Here is a 24,410-nt window from a genome sequence, read left to right as displayed (position 1 = left end):
TAATTATAGATCCACTAGGATAAATACAATAAAGTTTATCTTTCACCAAATAGAATATTTACTAAGACATCACAATATAACTATAGACACATTACTTGTCTCTCTCTCTCTGTGTGTGTGTGTGTGTGTGTGTGTGTGTGTGTGTGTGTGTGTGTGTGTGTGTGTGTGTGTGTGTGTGTGTGTGTGTGTGGGTTTGCTTATGTAAAAATTGGGGGCCTGAACCAGCTCACACACCAGTCAATTGGGGACACCTTTCCTTTTGGGGACCAAAACCACCGTCCCCAATTAGATTTCCTTCACATAACATTCAGCACAGTCTAATATGTGTTTTAATCCAAAAATCTCCAATGTCCCTAAAAATCACATATTTCAGACTTTTTGTGTATTTGTGTGTTCCATTTGGTCACCAACATCCCAATTTGTGTATAACTCTACTCTGCCCCCTAGTGGAAGTGTGTGGAATTGTATAGGACCCAAGTAGCGGTCCCAGACTTTGCCTGAATAAAATTATGTGATGATTTATCTTCACATTCAAAATGTAGGTTACATTTTGCCTGATTAAAAATGGTTAAATAACTTTAATAAAAATAAAAATAAAAGCTTTAAAACTTTGATAATGACGTTTACCCTAGTGTTTTTAAGAAGTAGGGACATTACTATGCACAAGAAAATGATTCAGCTAATATTATATTAGCATAAAGTGACCAAAACGACATTAGCATATCAATTGCACTGTATGCTAACTATTACTGGGGGGAGGAGGGAAAGTCCCAGTTCCTCTCCATTAACGTCAGCAGGTTGGCCGTGGGATGCAGAAGTGGTCGAGCAATTTTAAAGGTAAGAAAAGAGAGTATTCGTTTTTTCCAGGCTAAACATTAAAATTGGTTGGATTTTTTTAGAAAGAAGAAAGCTCAACTTAGCTAGCTAAGCATGTTTCATAGACGTTAGCTTTAGCTACTTAGCCCGAATTGGCTAGCCACTTGGAAATAAAGCATTCACAAAAGGCTTAAGCTTGAAGGTCCAATCCTTTTTTTGTTCAAAATGTTAGTCAGATTATCTGAAGATCCGTCCTTAATTTATACAAACAAGGCTTCAGTGATTTATCCACTCCATGAGTGGTTTTTATAAACATTGTGGAGCTAATCCTGCTAATTTACCTCATCTTACTCCATCTGTTTCTGTAGTTTCTGATTCATCCATCTCATTCAGCATGGCTCTATTAAACACCCACTCTTGTTAAAATGTTTTTCCTGCTTAATGATCTAATTCTCTCTAAAAACCTGGACCTTCTGTTTTTGACTGTTTGGCAGCAAACATCTGATTATTCTGGTTTGATTGAACTCTGCCTGAGTGGTTATTCTTTCCTTAGCCAGCCCCGGGGTTCTGGTCGTGGTGGAGGCCTAGCTGTTCTTTTCAGAGACCATCTTCCATGTAGCTCTACAACCTCTGGTCACTTTGCTTCCTTTGAACTGCAGCTGATAAAAGTCGGGTGTAAGGACCCGTTCTACTGTGCTGTGGTTTATTGTCCACCTGGTCCAAACGGTTCTTTCCTTCTGCTTGTCCTGAGGACGTTTATATTTTGGATCACCATTGCATTTTCTTTAACTTGTCAGTTTCTGCATCCCCACCTCCTGCTCGCCGTCTGGTTAGTTCTCGTTTTCTTAATGAGAGCACAGCTAGCACATTTTCTGCTGGTTTTAAACCACCCTGTTCTTCTGATAATGACCCAGATTCGTTAACTTAACTTCTCAATTAACAAGCACTGACTCTCCATTCTGGACAACATCTGTCCTGTCAGAACCAGATCAATTCCTGCAGTAAACCCTACTCCCTGGTTTAACGACAGCATTCACAGCCTGAAGAGTCAATGCAGAAAAATTGAGCGTTGTGGAAGAAAACCTGTCTCCACGTCCATCTGCTGCACCATTGACCATCACCTGCTACTGGAGAGGGTGAGCAACTGGGTAGGTCTATCAGGAACTGCTCTGGAGTGGTTCTCCTCTTATCTTTCTGTGTTCCTCCTCTGAGGTCATCTCCAAGTTTAAGCCCTCCACCACCTCTCATACCAATGGGTTCTGTGCTGGGGCCTCTGCTCTTCCTCCTCTATCTGCTTCCTCTTCAGCACATCCTGAGCTCCTTCAAAGGAATGTCCTACCATCTTTACACAGATGACATCCAACTGTACATCTCCTTTAAGCCCCATGAGATGTCTAAGCTGCAGCTGTTACACACCTGCTTAGACTCTATCAAAGCCTGGATGGCTGGGAGCTTTCTACAGCTGAATGAAGATAAGACTGAGATCCTCATCTGTGCCCCAGACAAGCTGGTTCCCAAAGTCAGAGACTCTCTTGGTCAGCTTGCTTCCCACACCAAACCTTCCAGGAATCTTGGCGTGACCTTTGACCCAGCTCTCACCCATGATTTCATGTCAGTTTTCTTGTTTGCTCTTCCTTCTTCCATCTCAGGAACGTTGCTAAGCTGAGTTCCATTCTGTCCCGCTCTGAACTTGAGACAGCTCTCCACACCTTCATCTCCTCACGCTTAGACTACTGTAACTCTCTTTTCACGTGTCTGAGCAGAACCTCCCTGAACCGTCTACAGGTGGTTCAGAACGCCTGTGCTCGGCTTCTGACCAAGTCCTCCAAACACACCCACGTCACCCCGCTTCTCCTCCAGCTTCACTGGCTGCCAGTCAACTTCAGGGTTCATTTCAAGATCCTGGTTCTGGTCTTATTCCACCTTTCCCGGGATCCACTGATTTCCCTCTGTCCTATTTATTTTTTCCTCTCCCTTATATTTTTTACCAGAATTAATTTTATTTCACATTTCTATATTCTTAATTTTTTTTTATTTTTGTTCTTGTAAAGCGCCTCATGATTTTTATCTTGAGAGGTTCTATATAAGATTGTTTCTTTTAGACATCAAATGTTTTGAGGCAAGGGTCTGCAGCAGAATGCATGTGGTTTTCTTTATGATAGCGACGGATTTCTATTCTAGTTTTTTTTAGCTTTTTTCTATTTATGACTTCATTGTGTGTTTAAATGTTTGAGAAATATGATATTACAACATACTTGTAAAATGTAATTTTTTTCAGAAAAGATGGCTAGTATTCGAACAATACAAATGGAACAATCTGTGAGGAGAAGAAGACTCAACCCTCTACATGATGCTGAACAACATGTTGAACTTAAAATCGACAAGCCTGGTCTCATAGAACAGTTCATCAACTCATATAAAGGTAAATTCATCTCTCCCCCCCCCCCCCCCCCTCCCCCCCAGTTTTACACATACACAGTCAGCTTGTCCTGCAGGAAGGTATTGGTCCCAAAAAAAACATTTCAAAGTAACATTGGTGGCAATATGAGTTTCGTAATTAGCAATGTGCCATTAAGTAAGTAAGTAAGTAAGTAAAACTTATTTATATAGCACTTTTCACAGAAAAAATCACAAAGTGCTTCACAACATGCATAAAAAGGCAAAACAGGACAGGAGCACAAGCCATTTTAGCAGCTAATTTACAGGGAATATGAATAAAGAGCGAATGCGCAAGCTGGAAAGTTGATTGCTTAGCAACAGTGATGCTGTTCCTCCGCAGGAAAAATTTACCATGTAAATAAGACGCATCAGATTGAAGGTTTGTAGGAAACAGACAAAAATTAACTACATTTCTTTTTCTTACCTTAATTTGTAGAAACATAACATGTAAATAAAGTTGAAGTCACAAAGTCATCACACACTGCTGAAATTACACCTCTGCAATTGCCCCATCCATGAGGTGATCAGTGAGCTGCAGCAGTGGCTGTGCTCAGGAACTATTTGGTTGTTTAACCCCCCAATCCAACCCCTTAAAACTGAGCATCAAGCAGGGAGGCCTTGGGTCCCATTTTTTCCAGTCTTTGGTATGACCTGACCGGGATTTGAACCTTGTCTCCCAGTCCAAGGGTGGACACGTATATCGCTAGGCCACTGACACACACAAATTGGAAAAGTCAAGAAGCCAGGACACGAGACCCATCTAACTAAAGCTATTATCAAAATAGGAAAACAGTCAAAATGACAGCCTTGGAAGTTCTAGTGTTAAAACTGTGGTTTTCTTCTTTTAAAGGACGAGGTGTTATTGCCACTAAAGTGTTCAAACAAGGAGATTTTGTCCTTGAGTACCGTGGAAAACTATGTAAAGAGGATTCAATACTTCAAAAGAATAAATACAGTGACACAGAGGAAGTTTTCTTATTTGACTTCCAATGGCAAGGGAACGGTTGGTGGTGAGTATTAATTAGTGTTCTTTATATATGTATGTGTATATGTGTGTGTATATGTATGTATGTATGTATGTATGTATGTATGTATGTATGTATGTATGTATGTATGTATATGAAATATATTATACATACATATATGGTGTTTAATTCACTTGACTTGTTCTTTTTTGTTAAGTGTCGATGCTTCTGTTGAGGACAAGTCATTGGGAAGACTTGTGAATGATGATCACCAAAGGCCTAACTGCAAGATGAAGACGGTGGAAGTTGAAGGGCTGCCGCACCTTTGCCTTTTTGCTTTAAGAGACATTGACCCTGGAGAGGAAATAACTTACAACTATGGAAAAGCAAATTGGCCATGGCGCAAAAAGGTAAACTAATTTCCTCCAAAATATGGAAATAAAGTTTTAAAAAGCTTACTTTTAACTTATATGCTGATGTTCCCGCAGGGTCTTAAAAAGTCTAAAAAGCATTGAATTTAGGAATTTGGAAATAATAAAAAGTCTCGGGTCAAAATACTCTGAACATGTAACGTATTCAGCTCCCGCGCTACAGCAGTGATACAAAATGGTAAACAAAACGCAGACCACACAGATCTCCAGCAGAGGAGAAACCTAGAAAACCTCATCAGACCACAAGAAAGGCTGACTGACTCCTAGGGTTGGGTTTCAGAACTCTGGACCTCTTTGTGACTGAGTGAAAACATTCGGTAGGTACAGATATCAGGAAGAAAGTATTAAAATGTCCCAGTGACCCACCCCGGGCCACATGACTGATCCTGAGTCACGTTATGAGTGGAGCTTTCAACAGCACTTCTCAGCAGTTCGTGGAAGAAAATGCTAAAAAAGTCAAACATTTGGGTGCGTTTTGCTAAAGTAAGTAGCCGCTAAATGCTACACCAGCGAGAATATTTGTACCACAAAATAAAGGAATGCCAGCAATTTAACAAAGCACCTTGTTGTGCAGGGCATCATCATGAGAGCTGAAACATGGAAAGTCTTTGACTGCAACAAAGTAAACCCGAGTCCATCACCTCCCAAAACACTGGAGGAGTCTGAGGATGGAGGCTGATGAAAGCAGAAATAGGACATAAAACCAACTTAGCTGCTGTTTACCAGCACTATAAAATCCTATCCTTTTAGTGTGTTTTCTATTAGAAGCTAATGTAGGAGATAGGTGTAGGAGACTATTTTAATTTTCATCCTGCATGAAAAACAGTGACTCATTATAATCAGAAATAAGATTTAAAAAAATATTTTTCAGTGATCCACACCTTTAAGATTAAAAAGGAGAAATCAATGTCCAAAACATGTGACACTCTTTTCAACTAAAGCTGTTTAATAAATTATACTTTATACTACTTTTTGGTGATTTTAGTTTGGTTGTCCCCATTTGGGTTTGGGTCGAGTGTGTGTGTGTTATAACTGTCCCCAAAAGTAGGAAGTCTGGCGTACTGGTGAAAAAAGATGGATGAGTTTTAGGTTTTATAATGTAGTTATGTCTTTGTTTCCAGGTTAAATCCACTGGTGAAGTCCATGAGCAGAATACTGACCACCAAGATGACACCGAGGTATGTTAAAAGTTCAAAAATCTTTCATGATGTTACAGTTATGGAAAATGCTACATTGTTCAATGTAAATTTTAGTGTATTTATTTTTTAGATTCAAAAGAAGTCTATGTCCAAAACATGTAAAACCCATTATTACCAACAACTGTTTGATAAACTCTACTTTATACTACTTTTTGGTGAGTTTAGGTTGGTTGTCCCCATTTGGGTTTGGGTCGAGTGTGTGTGTGTTATAACTGTCCCCAAAAGTAGGAAGTCTGGCGTACTGGTGAAAGAAGATGGATGAGTTTTAGGTTTTATAATGTAGTTATGTATTTGTTTCCAGGTTAAATCCACTGGTGAAGTCCATGAACAGAATAATGACCACCAAGATGACACCGAGGTATGTTAAAAGTTCAAAAATCTTTCATGATGTTACAGTTATGGAAAATAGTACATTGTTCAATGTAAATTTTAGTGTATTTATTTTTTAGATTCAAAAGAAGTTGATGTCCAAAACATTCAAAACCCATTATTACCAACAACTGTTTGATAAACTCTACTTTATACTACTTTTTGGTGATTTTAGTTTGGTTGTCCCCATTTGGGTTTGGGTCGAGTGTGTTTGTGTTATAACTGTCCCCAAAAGTAGGAAGTCTGGCGTACTGGTGAAAGAAGATGGATGAGTTTTAGGTTTTATAATGTAGTTATGTATTTGTTTCCAGGTTAAATCCACTGGTGAAGTCCATGAGCAGAATACTAACCACCAAGTTGACACCGAGGTATGTTAAAAGTTCAAAAATCTTTAATGATGTTACAGTTATGGAAAATGGTACATTGTTCAATGTAAATTTTAGTGTATTTATTTTTTAGATTCAAAAGAAGTCTATGTCCAAAACATGTAAAACCCATTATTACCAACAACTGTTTGATAAACTCTACTTTATACTACTTTTTGGTGAGTTTAGGTTGGTTGTCCCCATTTGGGTTTGGGTCGAGTGTGTGTGTGTTATAACTGTCCCCAAAAGTAGGAAGTTTGGCGTACTGGTGAAAGAAGATGGATGAGTTTTAGGTTTTATAATGTAGTTATGTATTTGTTTCCAGGTTAAATCCACTGGTGAAGTCCATGAGCAGAATAATGACCACCAAGATGACACCGAGGTATGTTAAAAGTTCAAAAATCTTTCATGATGTTACAGTTATGGAAAATAGTACATTGTTCAATGTAAATTTTAGTGTATTTATTTTTTAGATTCAAAAGAAGTTGATGTCCAAAACATTCAAAACCCATTATTACCAACAACTGTTTGATAAACTCTACTTTATACTACTTTTTGGTGATTTTAGTTTGGTTGTCCCCATTTGGGTTTGGGTCGAGTGTGTTTGTGTTATAACTGTCCCCAAAAGTAGGAAGTCTGGCGTACTGGTGAAAGAAGATGGATGAGTTTTAGGTTTTATAATGTAGTTATGTATTTGTTTCCAGGTTAAATCCACTGGTGAAGTCCATGAGCAGAATACTGACCACCAAGATGACACCGAGGTATGTTAAAAGTTCAAAAATCTTTCATGATGTTACAGTTATGGAAAATAGTACATTGTTCAATGTAAATTTTAGTGTATTTATTTTTTAGATTCAAAAGAAGTCTATGTCCAAAACATTCAAAACCCATTACTTCCAACAACTGTTTGATAAACTCTACTTTATACTACTTTTTGGTGATTTTAGGTTGGTTGTCCCCATTTGGGTTTGGGTCGAGTGTGTTTGTGTTACAACTGTCCCCTAAAGTAGGAAGTCTGGCATACAGGTGAAAGAAGATGGATCAGTTTTAGGTTTTATAATGTAGTTATGTCTTTGTTTCCAGGTTAAATCCACTGGTGAAGTCCATGAGCAGAATACTGACCACCAAGATGACACCGAGGTATGTTAAAAGTTCAAAAATCTTTAATGATGTTACAGTTATGGAAAATAGTACATTGTTCAATGTAAATTTTAGTGTATTTATTTTTTAGATTCAAAAGAAGTTGATGTCCAAAACATTCAAAACCCATTATTACCAACAACTGTTTGATAAACTCTACTTTATACTACTTTTTGGTGATTTTAGTTTGGTTGTCCCCATTTGGGTTTGGGTCGAGTGTGTGTGTGTTATAACTGTCCCCAAAAGTAGGAAGTCTGGCGTACTGGTGAAAGAAGATGGATGAGTTTTAGGTTTTATAATGTAGTTATGTATTTGTTTCCAGGTTAAATCCACTGGTGAAGTCCATGAGCAGAATACTGACCACCAAGATGACACCGAGGTATGTTAAAAGTTCAAAAATCTTTCATGATGTTACAGTTATGGAAAATAGTACATTGTTCAATGTAAATTTTAGTGTATTTATTTTTTAGATTCAAAAGAAGTCTATGTCCAAAACATTCAAAACCCATTACTTCCAACAACTGTTTGATAAACTCTACTTTATACTACTTTTTGGTGATTTTAGGTTGGTTGTCCCCATTTGGGTTTGGGTCGAGTGTGTTTGTGTTACAACTGTCCCCTAAAGTAGGAAGTCTGGCATACAGGTGAAAGAAGATGGATCAGTTTTAGGTTTTATAATGTAGTTATGTCTTTGTTTCCAGGTTAAATCCACTGGTGAAGTCCATGAGCAGAATACTGACCACCAAGATGACACCGAGGTATGTTAAAAGTTCAAAAATCTTTAATGATGTTACAGTTATGGAAAATGGTACATTGTTCAATGTAAATTTTAGTGTATTTATTTTTTAGATTCAAAAGAAGTCTATGTCCAAAACATGTAAAACCCATTATTACCAACAACTGTTTGATAAACTCTACTTTATACTACTTTTTGGTGATTTTAGTTTGGTTGTCCCCATTTGGGTTTGGGTCGAGTGTGTGTGTGTTATAACTGTCCCCAAAAGTAGGAAGTCTGGCGTACTGGTGAAAGAAGATGGATGAGTTTTAGGTTTTATAATGTAGTTATGTATTTGTTTCCAGGTTAAATCCACTGGTGAAGTCCATGAGCAGAATACTAACCACCAAGTTGACACCGAGGTATGTTAAAAGTTCAAAAATCTTTAATGATGTTACAGTTATGGAAAATGGTACATTGTTCAATGTAAATTTTAGTGTATTTATTTTTTAGATTCAAAAGAAGTCTATGTCCAAAACATGTAAAACCCATTATTACCAACAACTGTTTGATAAACTCTACTTTATACTACTTTTTGGTGAGTTTAGGTTGGTTGTCCCCATTTGGGTTTGGGTCGAGTGTGTGTGTGTTATAACTGTCCCCAAAAGTAGGAAGTTTGGCGTACTGGTGAAAGAAGATGGATGAGTTTTAGGTTTTATAATGTAGTTATGTATTTGTTTCCAGGTTAAATCCACTGGTGAAGTCCATGAGCAGAATAATGACCACCAAGATGACACCGAGGTATGTTAAAAGTTCAAAAATCTTTCATGATGTTACAGTTATGGAAAATAGTACATTGTTCAATGTAAATTTTAGTGTATTTATTTTTTAGATTCAAAAGAAGTCTATGTCCAAAACATTCAAAACCCATTACTTCCAACAACTGTTTGATAAACTCTACTTTATACTACTTTTTGGTGAGTTTAGGTTGGTTGTCCCCATTTGGGTTTGGGTCGAGTGTGTGTGTGTTATAACTGTCCCCAAAAGTAGGAAGTCTGGCGTACTGGTGAAAGAAGATGGATGAGTTTTAGGTTTTATAATGTAGTTATGTATTTGTTTCCAGGTTAAATCCACTGGTGAAGTCCATGAGCAGAATAATGACCACCAAGATGACACCGAGGTATGTTAAAAGTTCAAAAATCTTTCATGATGTTACAGTTATGGAAAATAGTACATTGTTCAATGTAAATTTTAGTGTATTTATTTTTTAGATTCAAAAGAAGTTGATGTCCAAAACATTCAAAACCCATTATTACCAACAACTGTTTGATAAACTCTACTTTATACTACTTTTTGGTGATTTTAGGTTGGTTGTCCCCATTTGGGTTTGGGTCGAGTGTGTTTGTGTTACAACTGTCCCCAAAAGTAGGAAGTCTGGCGTACTGGTGAAAGAAGATGGATGAGTTTTAGGCTTTATACTGTAGTTATGTCTTTGTTTCCAGGTTAAATCCACTGGTGAAGTCCATGAGCAGAATAATGACCACCAAGATGACACCGAGGTATGTTAAAAGTTCAAAAATCTTTCATGATGTTACAGTTATGGAAAATAGTACATTGTTCAATGTAAATTTTAGTGTATTTATTTTTTAGATTCAAAAGAAGTCTATGTCCAAAACATTCAAAACCCATTACTTCCAACAACTGTTTGATAAACTCTACTTTATACTACTTTTTGGTGATTTTAGTTTGGTTGTCCCCATTTGGGTTTGGGTCGAGTGTGTGTGTGTGTTATAACTGTCCCCAAAAGTAGGAAGTCTGGCGTACTGGTGAAAGAAGATGGATGAGTTTTAGGTTTTATAATGTAGTTATGTATTTGTTTCCAGGTTAAATCCACTGGTGAAGTCCATGAGCAGAATAATGACCACCAAGATGACACCGAGGTATGTTAAAAGTTCATAAATCTTTCATGATGTTACAGTTATGGAAAATAGTACATTGTTCAATGTAAATTTTAGTGTATTTATTTTTTAGATTCAAAAGAAGTTGATGTCCAAAACATTCAAAACCCATTATTACCAACAACTGTTTGATAAACTCTACTTTATACTACTTTTTGGTGATTTTAGGTTGGTTGTCCCCATTTGGGTTTGGGTCGAGTGTGTTTGTGTTACAACTGTCCCCAAAAGTAGGAAGTCTGGCGTACTGGTGAAAGAAGATGGATGAGTTTTAGGCTTTATACTGTAGTTATGTCTTTGTTTCCAGGTTAAATCTACTGGTGAAGTCCATGAGCAGAATGCTGACCACCAAGATGACACCGAGGTAAAAATTTTATTTGTATATCCACGTTTCATAATGCAAATAGATCAAGATTTTTCTGATATTTCCTAATATTAGAATAAGACTCATCACAAAACATTATTTTTGTATGTAATTACTGTTTCATCTTTTGATTTTTTTGCTTTTGTGTCTTCTATTCCCACATGTGCTTTATTTCATTAGAATATTTTTAATCTTTTCCAGTCACTAACAAGGAAATTGCAACAGCACTGTTCCAACAGCCTTTATTCTCACAAAAAGGCAGAAATGGAGCAAAATACTAAAGAGAGAAAAACTACCATGATGCTGGTGAAGCGTGCAAAACTTGCTCAGGAACTGGCAGAACTGGATGCCCTAGTGAGTAATGTACACATCAATTCTTTTGATGCAAAGTGACCATTTTGCGAAGGTGTGGAAGGATCTAATTTTAGTGGAATATTAAACATTTTGCCTTCCCTGCTGATTACAATTAAAATTATAATCTTGTGACATATTATCAAAAGTGTCCATAACAGAAATCCTGAGTCTTAAAAATGGTATGACTTTGGTTTTTGCACTTGATTCTCCCAAACACCAGTTTTAAAATGATGCATTTAATCAGAATTAGAAGGTCTTATTGCCATATGTGAGAGAAAGCACAACATTCGGAAATTGCTGCAGTATTTAGTGTGAAAAGAAAGATAAATATAAGAGATAAGCAAATATAGAATGTAAGAACATACTCATAATAAATTTATAATATAAAGTGGTAATAGTTTGAAAAGTGGCTACTATATACCCACTGTAGGTACTGATCAGAGTGGATCAGTTCATGTACAAACACAACAGTGTCGTGTGACTTAGACCAAGCGACTGGAGTGGGCAGCCCTAGGATTGTCATATATGAGTCAAACAGCAAAGGGGCAGAAACTGTTCTTGTGGCATGAGGTTCTGGTCTGAATGGATCTGATCCTTCTGCCAGATGGGAGCAAGTCAAAAAGACTGTGTCCAGGGTGACATGGGTCAGCTGTTATTTGACCTGCGCGCCTCAATGTCCTGGAGGTGTGCAGGTCCTGCGTGGAAGGAAATTTGCAGCCAATGACATTCTCAGCAGAACAGACATGGTGGCACTTTTCTTGGCATTGCCCAACAGCAAGTTCACATGGTCATTTCCTGAATACATTTAGTTAGCATGTTCTATGTATGCATGTAGTGGTCACTTCCAGTTAATCCCCACAACTACTCTGATGGACCAGACACATGCATGCCAGGTTAATTAGTGATTTTAAATTGTCATTAAGTGTGAATGGAGGAATGTGTAAATGGGTCCTTTTTGTTCCCTTAGTTGAAATGGCAACATGTCCAGGCTGCCCACTCACTTTTTGATAAATGACTTCTAGAGAGACACCAGCTTCTCACAACCCTTCCTGAAAAAAATGGTTACAGGATATTAATGAATGGATGTAATAAAGAACTGGAATCAGTCAAATTTCACTAAATAGAGTGGACAAAGCCTCATGGCTGTCATTATATAAAGGAATATATGGGAATAAAATGTAAGTAATATATGTGCAATATTTTATAAAAGCAATGTTGTACACAGTCAAAACTATGCTCAATTTAACATTTGGTACTCGCCTTCCCAAAATTAAATGCGGCAGAGTGTTTCCTCTCTTTATAATGTGGTTTTCTGTGAACAATTTTTATTTATTATTTCTAATTATGATCGATAATTGCTAGTTTAACCTGCAGGCTGAAGATGAAAATAGTCTCCTACACCTATCTCCTGCATTAGCTTCTGACGGTGAAACTCTAGGATTAGAAAGCCTGACAGATCTACGTCACACTTAACATTCATGTACTCACCCATTCTGACTCACATCAAGGAAGGCTGTTGTAGGTTTCCAGGAAACTGAGAACATCTTTGTTAGTTGAAGCTAAATGTTAGCATTAGCAACTCCACCACACAGCAGAACTCCTTTAGGCTTGTGGTATTTGTCGAGATAAAACTTCAATACAGAGCAAACTAAGTTAATGGTAGAGTTGCGTTGCTGTTAGCCAGTCAGGGGTGAGATTTCTAAATATCAGGAAATAAGACTCCAAATCCTGCTGTTTGAAGCTCAACTCTGATGTGGCAAACTTCTAGTTCCTGAAACTGGTACACCACAATTTTTTTCTCCAGAGTATGACTTAAAAACCATTAATTCCTACCAGAGACCACTGCAAATATGTTTATTTTACAGAGTGAACCACATCTTTAACTAAAACTTTGTCTTAAAGGGGTTAAGGTGAATTTCATATAACCAGAGACATGGACAATATTTACTCGTGGGTTTCTTTTTCTTTAGCACAGCACTTGCTATTTTTGCAATATTGTCCTCATACTTTAGAATCAGTAACCTCAGTAACTTATCTAGTGGTGTATTAATCTTTTCATCAATACTGCTGTTATGCTTTAAAAGAAATTCTGTCTTACTGACATGCCTTTTCTCACCCTTGACCACAGCTAAATTCCCAGTTGGACAGCCCCCACAATGTAGGATCTCGGCTTAGTTCACAGGTATGCTTTCAAAATAAAAAAATTCATCTCATAAAATGCTTAATTAATAGTCATAGTAAAATATGTACATCAAACTTTAAAGGCACTGACTAAGGTTGTGTTTTTTAAAACAAAGTCAAATCTGTTATGAACATAACGTGTCTTTATTTTTGTAGCCATTACTTTCTTCAGATAACTCTGTCTTGAAGAAATCAATGACCAATGATACTTCTGATTGTGGGCAGCTAGCCCTAAAAAGACTGGTAAGCAAAAGACTTGTGCTTTAGAGTTGGTATATGAAAAACAATAAACACTTATTTTACCTAAATGTTTTTTAAAATGTTATTTAATTAAAAAAATACCATCTTTAAATACATTGCACCACTTTTAAATATTCTAATACTAATGTTCATTTCACAGTTTAATATAGCCCTTTTGTTTCTACATTAGTTTTAATTTTCCACTTTCTATTTTAAGAAAACTGTTTCTTCGGCATTTGCTACAACCTCATCAGTTTCTCATGAATCTGGAAATCAATTGGTTGAATCTTCACACAAGAAGTCACTAAGAAAAAAGCAGGTACGAACCTAAATTTACAGTTTGACATCAGTGCATTAAATCAATGATTAGATCACTTTCATTTATATTTTTGAATGTTGACAGCCTGGATACCTAAATCATGATTTATATTGTATTAGAATTTTATCTTATTTATAATATTGTTTTTTTCCATCCCCTAAGGCCACTATATATATGGAAACGTGTTCTGATTGGTCAGATTGCACAGACTATAGTGATGCTGATTATGCTCCAGACTCTGAAGAAAGTTCAGCACAAGATGAAGATGCATGTCTTTGTCCAACTGCAAAAAAGCCTTTGCGTTCCCTGCGTTACCCCCTCTTGTCTCCAGTAAAACAAGATGATGGTTCAGAAAGTTCTATAGGGGAAAAAATGGCCAAAAGTCCTAAGAAGAGGACCTCAAGCACTCCTACAAAGAGAAAGTTTTCTATTGACAGTCCAAATAGCAATGTGTCCACTCCAAAGAAAAGTAGATTTGAGCAGATTTCTCACTCAATCAAAGTGTTACCGCCTTCTAAATCTGGAGGTTGCCGTGTGTATAACAAGAGAAACTATTGCCTCTATTGCCTTCAACCCACATCAAAACTTGCACGGCATCTGGAGACCATACATAAAAATGTTGAAGATGTTGCCCTTGCTTTTCAGTATCCAAAAAATTCAAAAGAGCGACGCAATAAGTTAAACATCCTTAGAAGACGTGGAAACTTTGCTCATAATGCCAGTGTTGTGAAGAAGGGAGCTGGTGAGCTACAGGCCTGCTATAGACCAAAAAAATTAAAAGATGCATTTGATTTCATTCATTGTTATCATTGTCAGGGACTCTATGCCAAGAAAACATTGTGGAAGCACATGAGAAGATGCCCAGCAAAGAACAACAGTGATGATGAGTCCAGTACTGGGAAGCACAGAGTTCGATCAAAATGTGCTTTGAAAACTGCTGTTCCTCATGACATTGGTGAGGGCTTGAAAAGTGTCATTTCCTGCATGAAATATGACAAAGTCACTCAGTTGATTCAAAATGATAAACAACTTCTGCAGTTTGGACAGCATCTCTATGATCTGAATGGCTCAAGAAAGAACAGACATGACTACATAAGGCAAAGACTCAGGGAACTTGGGCGACTACTACTTACAGCACAGAAGAGTACTCCAATACAAAAAGCAGAGGAACTTATTTATCCTGCAAACTTCAATCATTTGATATCTGCAGTGAAAGAGTTGGCTGGGTATAACCCAACAAATAACACATTCCGCAAACCCACTTTAGCTCTAAAGATTGGAAACAGTCTTGGAATAATTTGTGAGCTTGTTGAGACTGACAACTTGTCCTCAGTAGATGGAGACTCAAGCCTTGTACGATTTGCTCGAGAGTTCAAGACCATCAAAAACTTCAGATGGAAGGGACTGATTACCAGAGGTGCAACAACAACTATGACAGAGTCCAAGTGGAATTCACCACAGATTTTACCTTTAACTGAAGATGTTAAACGTTTGGATAGCCATATGGAGAATGTTAAAGCCATTGCTGAAAAAATGTTGAGATCGAGTCCCACCGCTTCCAACTATGCAATGCTTGCCAAAGTAACACTTGCTCAAGTGATCATTTTTAACAGAAGAAGAGAAGGGGAGGTATCAAGAATGGAGCTGTCCACCTTCAAAGAGAGAAAAAAGTCAGAAATAAATGAGGACATGGCTGCTTGTCTGACTCCACTTGAGAAAAAAATGTGTGATTTCTTCACGAGAGTTGAAATCCGAGGAAAACGAGGGAGAGGAGTACCTGTTCTTTTAAAACCTTCAATGGTCTCTGCAATGGAACTGCTGGTTGAAAGCCGTGAATCTTGTTGCATTCCCAAAGACAACGTCTACATGTTTGCTAGACCCGGAGCATTATCTGCATATCGAGGAGGAGAGTGCATCCAGAAGTTTGCAAGAGAATGTCATGCCAAAAATCCAGATGTCCTTACTTCAACAAGACTTCGGAAACATATAGCAACAATGTCGCAGGTGCTGAATCTTCAAGAAAATGAAGCAGACCAACTGGCAAACTTCCTAGGTCATGACATCCGTGTGCATAGGCAGTATTACCGCTTACCCCAAGGAACACTTCAGCTTGCCAAGATGAGCAAAGTACTTTTGGCATTGGAGAAGGGAACTCTTTCACTTTATAAAGGCCAAGCTCTTGATGACATCGAGATTGACCCTGAAGGTATGAGTGTGCATAAGGTTTTAATGCAGTGAAATGAAATGTCAATACTTAATATATGAAATTCCATTCCAATAGTTTATAACTGAATTGGCCTGATAGCTTCTTTAACCAGGATTTGGTGGTAAATATATATATTTTTTTCTTCTTCCATTTTTCTGTTGTCCTTTTTAATTCTAGAAAGAGTGGATTTACAGGAGCTGGATTCTTCAAGTGACGAGAATGACACTTCCCTCAGCAGAGAAGCCATGGAGGTGACAAAAGCACAAGAAAATGAAGCAATAGAGAACGATGATGATGTAGAACCTGAGACATCGTCATCTGTCACCATCAGAAGTCCTCTAAAACATGGTATGCACCAATGTGTCAGGTTATTTTATTATCTGTTGTTTTCATAAACTCTAAACATGGGAATGAAATTAAAACGTGTGTATTTGCCAAGTCAGTTGGTGTTGAAACTTTCATTTACTCTGAATTTTCAATTCTTAAAGGGAAAAAAAACTTGTCTTGTGGAAATTATGTCTGATAACATCTATCTAAACAATATTATGCTTCAATATAAGTTAAGGAAGACCTATTATAGTTTTATGGTCTGTCCAAAACAAGTTAATGAAATGTTTTGTTCAAAATCACTCACATGATTCACAGTTCTATTCTTGACATTTTCAGTGCTTTCTAGAAAGAGCTTTTTTAGGTCTCAGTCACTTAAGAGAAAGCAAGCTGCTGCTGGCCTCACCCATCCATCCGATAGGATTGGCATTAATCAGACCAACAGAAAATGCACATTATTGACATTTTTATTTTATCCTTACATTTGGAGTGTTTATAGAGGCAGTAGAAACTAATATGGCAGAAATAAAATATGCAAAATTCAGATTTGTATAATATGTCCCCATTAACCATGTTTTAGATTAACCAAAATAAAATATTTTTCACATTTTCTCTTTGTTGACAGGAAATCGAGGTAACCCCAAACAAAAGTGGGAAGACAGTGAGGTACGTGCAGTTGAAAGGCACATGATGCGATTCATCCACACATGCAAGGTACCTCAGAAAATGGACTGCATTCGGTGCATCAACGCAGAACCCTATGCCCTAAAAAATCGAAACTGGACTGGTGTAAAAAATTATGTGAGAAATCGGATCACTGCATTGAAGAGAAAAGCCTGTGCCAAAGACTAACATTAGCCAGGTCAGCCTTTGAAACTTGATATTTCCTGAACTGTTCAGATGCTTTAAAATGTGTTAAGAAAATGTTACACTAATAGTGTTTAATTCCACATGCCTCTTCTGATTTGGAGACACAGAAAAGTCTACAATTAAACAAGGTTTTATAATGTAAAACGTGATCCATGATACCCACTGGTTTATAAGATGTTAAAATCTTGGAAAGGCATTTTCAAGCTTAATTTTGTAGTCATTTTGTGTTCTTATGACTTGAAGTTCTTACTTTCTTTTAAATAAAGTAAGCTGTCATACAAACTTTGTTCCACATTTGAATCTTTTGTTGGACATTTTTTTATAGACAACATTTTTAGTATGCAATTTAAGCTGTCTAAACACCAAGAAATGTTGTAGTAATGCTATTGAACTAAGAAACGATGAGCTTACATAACACATGGAGTTTGGTCCCTAAATATTTGATTTTCCCTAAGGTTTAGCAGGTCAGTAAACACTATTACAAATTATATTCATGCTAAAATAGTCTTGTGGAACAATGATCTACTAACATTCATGGCATGAGAATGCTAAAAACCCAGGCAAGGCTATCATCTGGCCTGCCTGGACCCTATAGAAGTTGCTGTGTCTCCAAGCACAGGCTCAAGAGCTTGGAGATCCCAAGAGACAGAAAATTACTCTGGGTAAACTAGTCTGGCTTTTAACATCATAGATGAGAGCGGGTTCCTTCTATGCTCCTGTGACGGGCATGAAAAGGTCAGTAACTTTGAATGAGCACTTCTGAAGGTTGGTCATTTTCATTGTTCTCAAAGCACAGAGTAATACATATTACATTCAGTTGATTGGATCAATGATTAAGAGATTATAAATATAAAATTTTCATAACAGTTCTTTACAATGGATTGTCCCCAAAAGATGGTAATGTACCCAAATATGACTTTAAATTGTCCGTGTATCTGTGTATTGTACGAGTCCTCAAAGAGGACTTTAAAAAACCTCTGTCCCCAATTTAAAGGTTAAAAAACTGTTTAGAGAAAAATTCAGTAAAATGAGAATATCAAGTGATTTTTGTCTTTTAAAAATTTGAAATAGAAAAATTCACTTACTAGCTTGTCTCTAAACCATACAGAAAGCAGTGTCCTCTAAGGGGGGTAGTTAAAACTTGCGACCCCAATTATGACTTAAGCGAGTATGTGTGTGTTTGTGTGTGTGTGTGTGTGTGTGTGTTTGTGTGTGTGTGTGTGTGTGTGTGTGTGTGTGTGTGTGTGTGTGTGTGTGTGTGTGTGTGTGTGTGTGTGTGTGTGTGTGTGTCTGCTCTGTCTTCTTGATCCCCAGTGAGTCGTGGAGGATGGCTGCTTATACTGAGCCAGGATCCTCTGGAGGTTTCTTCCTGTTAAAAGGGAGTTTTCCTCTTCACTGTCGCTTTATGCTTGCTTAGTATGAGGATTGCTGTATAGTCACTGACACTAGTCAGTGACTTGATGCAGTTTGCTGGGTTCCTTCTATAGGAAACATTATTTCTGATTGGCTTAATGAACTGACCTGAATTGGAATGTTTATTATGTGAAGTGCCTTGAGACGACTCTTGTCGTGATTTGGCGCTATATAAATAAACTTGAGTTGAATTGAATTGAATTATTTGTGCTTTATAGCAGTGGTTCAAGGGGCGAGCAAGGAACCACTGCACTGCTTTATTAGATAATGCATCACACTCTCAGTGTCAGTGCGACCCAGGGCAGCTGTGGCTACATTGTAGCTCAATCCCACCAGGGTGTGAATGTGTGTGTGAATGGGTGAATGACTGATTGTGTTGTAAAGTGCCTTGGGGGTTCCAGGACTCTAGAAGGCACTATATCAAATGCGGGCCATTTACCATGATAAATTCACTTTTTGCACCAATGAGGAACCTAAGTTTATTTTTGTTGCACAGCAAAGTTTCTGCCTCTATTTATAGAATGAGATGACCTCTGAGAACCACGGAAACATAATTGGTCTGTGATCAATATCTGCAGCACAATGGCTTCAAATACCACCTTGTTCCCCACATCACTCCCAAACGAGATCCTTTTTCTGTAACATATTCAAATGTTTCACTCTGGTAAACAGAGCCTAACTGAACGTTTCGCCTTTGCGTTACAGAAACTCCTCATTTGGAGCTCAAGTTTGATGCAAAATTCAGGTCTGATGTGGTTTTTGCTTTAAAGTTGTGACATTCAGGAAATAATGGTATTAAAATGTGTCGTCAGGGTCAAAGAAGCCTGATAGTTTAATTTCCAGATGACAGCAGTCTCAACCATGAAAAATATAAAGCATAACAATTTTTTAAAATTGTTTGCTGCTTTCTAAATCGAGGACATGATGAATTTACGCCAACTTTAGCCCTTTGGAAAGGTCTTTGAATGTCTGGAAATTAGCTGCAGGTTCTTGAATAACATCAGTCTTCAGCAATGAAACAAAGGAAGTGTTATTTATGCTGATTTTTGTGTCAGTCTGTTTCTAGATGGCTGCCGTAGATGGCTGTAAATGGTCATGAGATGTGAATGACTGGAAAAAGTTTGATCAAATCAGCAGAAATTTTCTTCCTCTGTAGTTACTGGGTTTAGATTCAGAGAGGAGTGCAGAGCTCCGAGAAGATCCGCTGCTCCTCCTCTCGGACATCTGACCGGGATGCTTCCTCTGGAGGTTCCAGGTGCAAGGAGGACCCAGAACTTGCTGTAGGGATTGCGTTTCCTCTCTGGTCTGGGAGCACCTGGTATCCCCCAGAAGGAGCTAAGGAGAGGGATGCCGGGTATGCAACTCATCCTTGGAAAAGAGAAGGAAAACTGGTGGATGTTTTTAAAGTTGATGGATTTTTCCTTTTTTATTGCATAAAGTGACACCTTTTCCATGATGAGGAAAGTGAACAGAGACAATAAATGAACAAAACTCAGAAAAAAGACAAGTAAACAGATAAATAACTACAAAGACTAACAAATTCAAACAGACCTTTTCTGGTTTTTGCAGTTTGCAATGCAAACATCATCATATAAACAATCAGAATTTGGATTTGAGGCAGCCTGGCATTTCTTTGGTGTGAAGGCAGCAAAGGTTATGTGATCCGGGGAGAAGACTAGACAGACCCAGAATGGGATCACACCATTAGATTTGAAAAAAAAAAAAAAAAAAAACAGAAAAGGGGATTTAGGACCTGTTGCCTCCATGATCCAACCTCAGATGAATGAGTGAAGAGGGATTTTGTAGGTTTTTGCAGTTTTTTCTCCAAATAATTAAATATTAACAAATATTTTCATCCCTGTTGATAAATGATTTCTATTTAATTTTGTCCCAAATATTCAGATTCAGATTGAAATCTGGCTCCAGTCCGGTTTAATCCAGTTTATTCGACTCCTCCATACCTGAACACCGCTGAAGTTTGTTGTTAGTACAGCTTTGGTGGAAACTCCCAGAAACGTTTTCCTGCTCCTGAAAACACGACCTGCATGAGCCGTCACAAGAACCGTTGCACAGATTTCTCAACTATTTTCTGAGGCTCCCACAAGAACATTCACACAGATTCTCTGGGATTGCTCAAGAAAGAGCGGTATTCAAATCTTCTGGGGCGGAGGGATGAGAATTTGGATGGAATTTGCATGTGAGTGGCAGTTGACAGGACGTGACCCTGTGAGGCAATCAGCACGCTTCAGAGCATTCCTGTCAGAGCAGAGCTTATCTGGACCGCTGCTTATCTGCTGATAGACCCAACGGGTGGAGCAGACGCTGTTTACACTGTCCTCTGTTCAGTTAAAGCCGTCCACAATCAGATCACACGTTGCTGCTATCACAACTGTTGTGTGCACTCGCTGTAAATGTGCAGGAATTGATGTTGTAACACCAAGAGGACAAAAGAGCTTCCAGGAACTGGATCTTTTCTTTGTTATTGTTTGTTTCCTGACATGTTTTCAACACAAACTGGTCTATTTGGATCCTCAAGATGACAAAAATTGTTTTAACACTCTTCAGCCAAGTTTTGGAAAGTCTTATCAACACTTTTCACATAGCAACAGAAACGCTCATCTGATCCGTCACAAGACGATCACTGTTTGGCTGATCAACAGCAATGAACACGTTTAAAGGAGATATTATACCTTTTTTGATAAGTTATATTAGTTCTGTGCTCGATTAAAAAAAATCAGTTCATGCAGTTTGTTGTTTGCATTAAATTCCTTTAAAGTGATTTGTTTTATACTTGACAGTTTTTGTACCTTACCATAATCAGCTCAGTGGCCCATTGGGAGAGTGTCCACCCTGCTGGGAGATTAGAGTTCAAATCCCAGCGGGTCAAACCAAAGACTTTATAAAAATGGACCCAATGCCACCCTACTTGACATTCAGCTGGATTGGCGGGCTAAGCCACCCACCAAATAGTTCCAAAGCATGGTCATGTTTGGCATAGGTCAAATGTGGAGGACAACTTTCACCACACCACACCAAAGTGTGTGACAACTATGGGACTTTAATCTTAATTTCAGAACGAGTCATTTCAGGGATCTGCCTAAGAAAAGAAGTTGGAGATGGCCACACCCACCCATTCCCCATCAGGCTGGTATAAGCTGTGAAGCTCCATATCCAAGAGGGGCTTGGAAAAGAGCTGCTGCTTCTTCAGTAGTAGCTTGCTCTTGGAGGTGGTTTCATTCTACATTTCCTGTTTGTGACTTCTCTCTTCTCCACCTCTACTGTTCTACGCAGGCAACAACCAGAAAGACAGCTCTGCCGGCCAAAAGAGGACAGGCTGCATTCCCAGTCAACATGTTCGTCACCTAAACAGTTCCTAACAAGAACAGAACCAGACTCTAAGCAGAACATGCAAAAACAACTCCTTCAATGAAATTTCCAAACATGAACATAACAGAGCATTCCATCCGCTACATTAGCTAGTCCGGCTCTGGCTTCACTTCCTGTATGTGCAGATGGGGAGGGACAGATCAGGAGCCAACCATTAAGAATGGGACGTTTATTGGGATGAGGATCAGCACCTCCAAATCTGAGACCATGGTTCTCGACCGGAAAAGGGTGGCTTGCCAACTCCGGGTCGGGGGAGAGGTCCTACCTCAAGTGGAGGAGTTTAAGTATCTCGGGGTCTTGTTCACGAGTGAGGGTAGGAGGGATCGGGAGATCGACAGGCGGATTGGTTCGGCATCTGCAGTGATGCGGACGCTGAGCCGATCTGTCGTGGTGAAGAGGGAGCTGAGCCAGAAAGCCAGGCTCTCGATTTACCGGTCAATCTACGTCCCAATCCTCACCTATGGTCATGAGCTTTGGGCAATGACTGAAAGAACGAGATTGCGGATACAAGCGGCCAAAATGAGTTTCCTCCGTAGGGTGGCCGGGCTCAGCCTTAGAGACAGAGTGAGGAGCTTGGACATTCGGGAGGGACTCGGAGTAGAACCGCTGCTCCTCCAGATCGAAAGGAGTCAGTTGAGGTGGTTTGGGCATCTGGTCAGGATGCCTCCTGGACGCCTCCCTGGGGAGGTGTTTCGGGCATGTCCTGCCGGCAGGAGGCCCCCGGGTCGACCCAGGACACGTTGGAGAGGTTACATCTCCAATCTGGTCCGGGAACGCCTTGGGGTCCTGCCGGAGGAGCTGGTGGAGAAGGCCGGGGAGAGGATGGTCTGGAGCTCCCTAGTTGGTATGCTACCCCCGAGACCCGGACCCAGATAAGCGGAGGAAGACGACGACGACAACGACGATGACGACGACGACGTTTATTGGGATTGGATGGGTTTTTTCCAGGATTGTATATTTCAGAGGTGATTTAAATTACTGATTTTTCAACAAAACATTTAATGTATTAGTTAGTATGTGAGGAGTGCTCCAGAAAAAGCATCTACTTAAAATGAGAGGAGTGCAAAGTTTTTGTTACATTATTGATGTATTTGAATAAATTTAAATATTTTACTGTAACCAGACGACAACAACTGAAACCAGCAGGGTTTCATATAAAAGTATCAGCCAACCAATCATTCTAGTGTGAGGGGAATCTGATTAGTTAACAGACCTGCAGACATGAGAACAGCTCAAACAGAGACTTCCAGAATAAATGTACTTCAGGTTTAACAGAAAAAAAATCCTGTCTGTAAATAAACTCACGCTACTCCTCTAATGACTCGGAGGGACTCTGGTGTGAGAGAGAATCTAAACTGTTAGGAGGCTGTTTCTGATTTTTTTAAAAAGGCAAATTCCCGCAACAAAGCATGAAAACACTGACCTTAAAATAACTTCCAAGCATCTAGACATCTTCTGTCTGTGTTTCTAAGAACAAACAAGGAGGTTTGAATAAAAAACAGCTTACCACACAGATCTATGTGATCTAAAATCAACTAAAAGTTAGTATCAGAGCCTGTGCGTTTCCTGTCAAGCCACCCTGTTACAGGTTTAGATTAAGACGGGTCTTTGAGTTCAGGATATTTCAAGTTAGTTTCTGAATGACTGGTATGTCTAACTGGTGAAGAAGGTGGTAAAAGTGTCAGTTAGACACAAAGAGTTTTCAGGAATGAGTCTTTTACAAGCATGAAGACACATCAGTGTCACCACAACAATAACTCTTCACAGGTCTGAGCTGTTTTCTTTCACATTTATTTTTTGTGTGTGGCTTTATCAGCCATGTTTTTTCATAACTCTTTACAAACCAGTGGGAGAAATGTGTTTCCAGACCATCAGCAGGCGTGCATTATAACTGGTATTGTTGCAAAACTAACAACCATTTGCATTTTTAATAAATTACTCAGAAATAACAGAGAAATTACTAAAAAGCCACTGTTGCTCCCTTAGCAGACACTTCTGGTACAAAGTGTGTGAAAATCAGGGTTAAAATCAGGAAGGGAAGTTTGAAAACAACCCAGCTTCAGCCCGGTTCGGTTACTTTTCTGGGGGAAAGAGCTGTCACCTGAAAAAACCCCAAAACGTGAACCCATGAGACACATGCAGATCAGGATGTGGGTGTTTTGCAGAACAGAGTCTTTGTGGTTGTTTACCTTCAAAGCTCGAAAGATCCCCTTTAAGCCCTGGATCCTGTTTACTGTTTGATTAGGAAATTACGATCCAACGGGAGGCGATGACGCATTCATTTCTTTTAAAAAACGATTTCCACACCTCTAAAGAATTATAAATGTACTTTAAACTGATTCCGTGATTATTTGT

The 24,410-nt window shown here is 38.6% G+C and overlaps 1 protein-coding gene across 1 annotated transcript; it reads left to right on the top strand.

The window, feature by feature from the left end:
• The first annotated feature begins 684 nt into the window (after positions 1-684).
• LOC139068890 (uncharacterized) lies at positions 685-17,375 on the top strand. The gene is made up of 23 exons (XM_070549478.1): positions 685-837; positions 3,095-3,238; positions 4,106-4,265; positions 4,438-4,630; positions 5,773-5,829; positions 6,152-6,208; positions 6,910-6,966; positions 7,289-7,345; positions 7,668-7,724; positions 8,047-8,103; positions 8,426-8,482; positions 9,184-9,240; positions 9,563-9,619; positions 9,942-9,998; positions 10,323-10,379; positions 10,702-10,758; positions 10,960-11,112; positions 13,241-13,294; positions 13,450-13,536; positions 13,751-13,852; positions 14,015-16,058; positions 16,236-16,406; positions 17,011-17,375. The coding sequence occupies exons 1-23, from the start codon at positions 810-812 to the stop codon at positions 17,235-17,237; spliced, it is 4,047 nt and encodes a 1,348-aa protein (XP_070405579.1). The 5' UTR covers positions 685-809; the 3' UTR covers positions 17,238-17,375.
• The last annotated feature ends 7,035 nt before the right edge of the window (positions 17,376-24,410 follow it).

The sequence above is a fragment of the Nothobranchius furzeri genome, chromosome 3, assembly GCF_043380555.1.
Source record: "Nothobranchius furzeri strain GRZ-AD chromosome 3, NfurGRZ-RIMD1, whole genome shotgun sequence".
In the NCBI taxonomy this organism is placed as follows: Eukaryota; Metazoa; Chordata; class Actinopteri; order Cyprinodontiformes; family Nothobranchiidae; genus Nothobranchius; species Nothobranchius furzeri.
The sequence above is the reverse complement of the archived record's forward strand: the minus strand, read 5'-3'. Positions and strand labels throughout refer to the sequence as shown.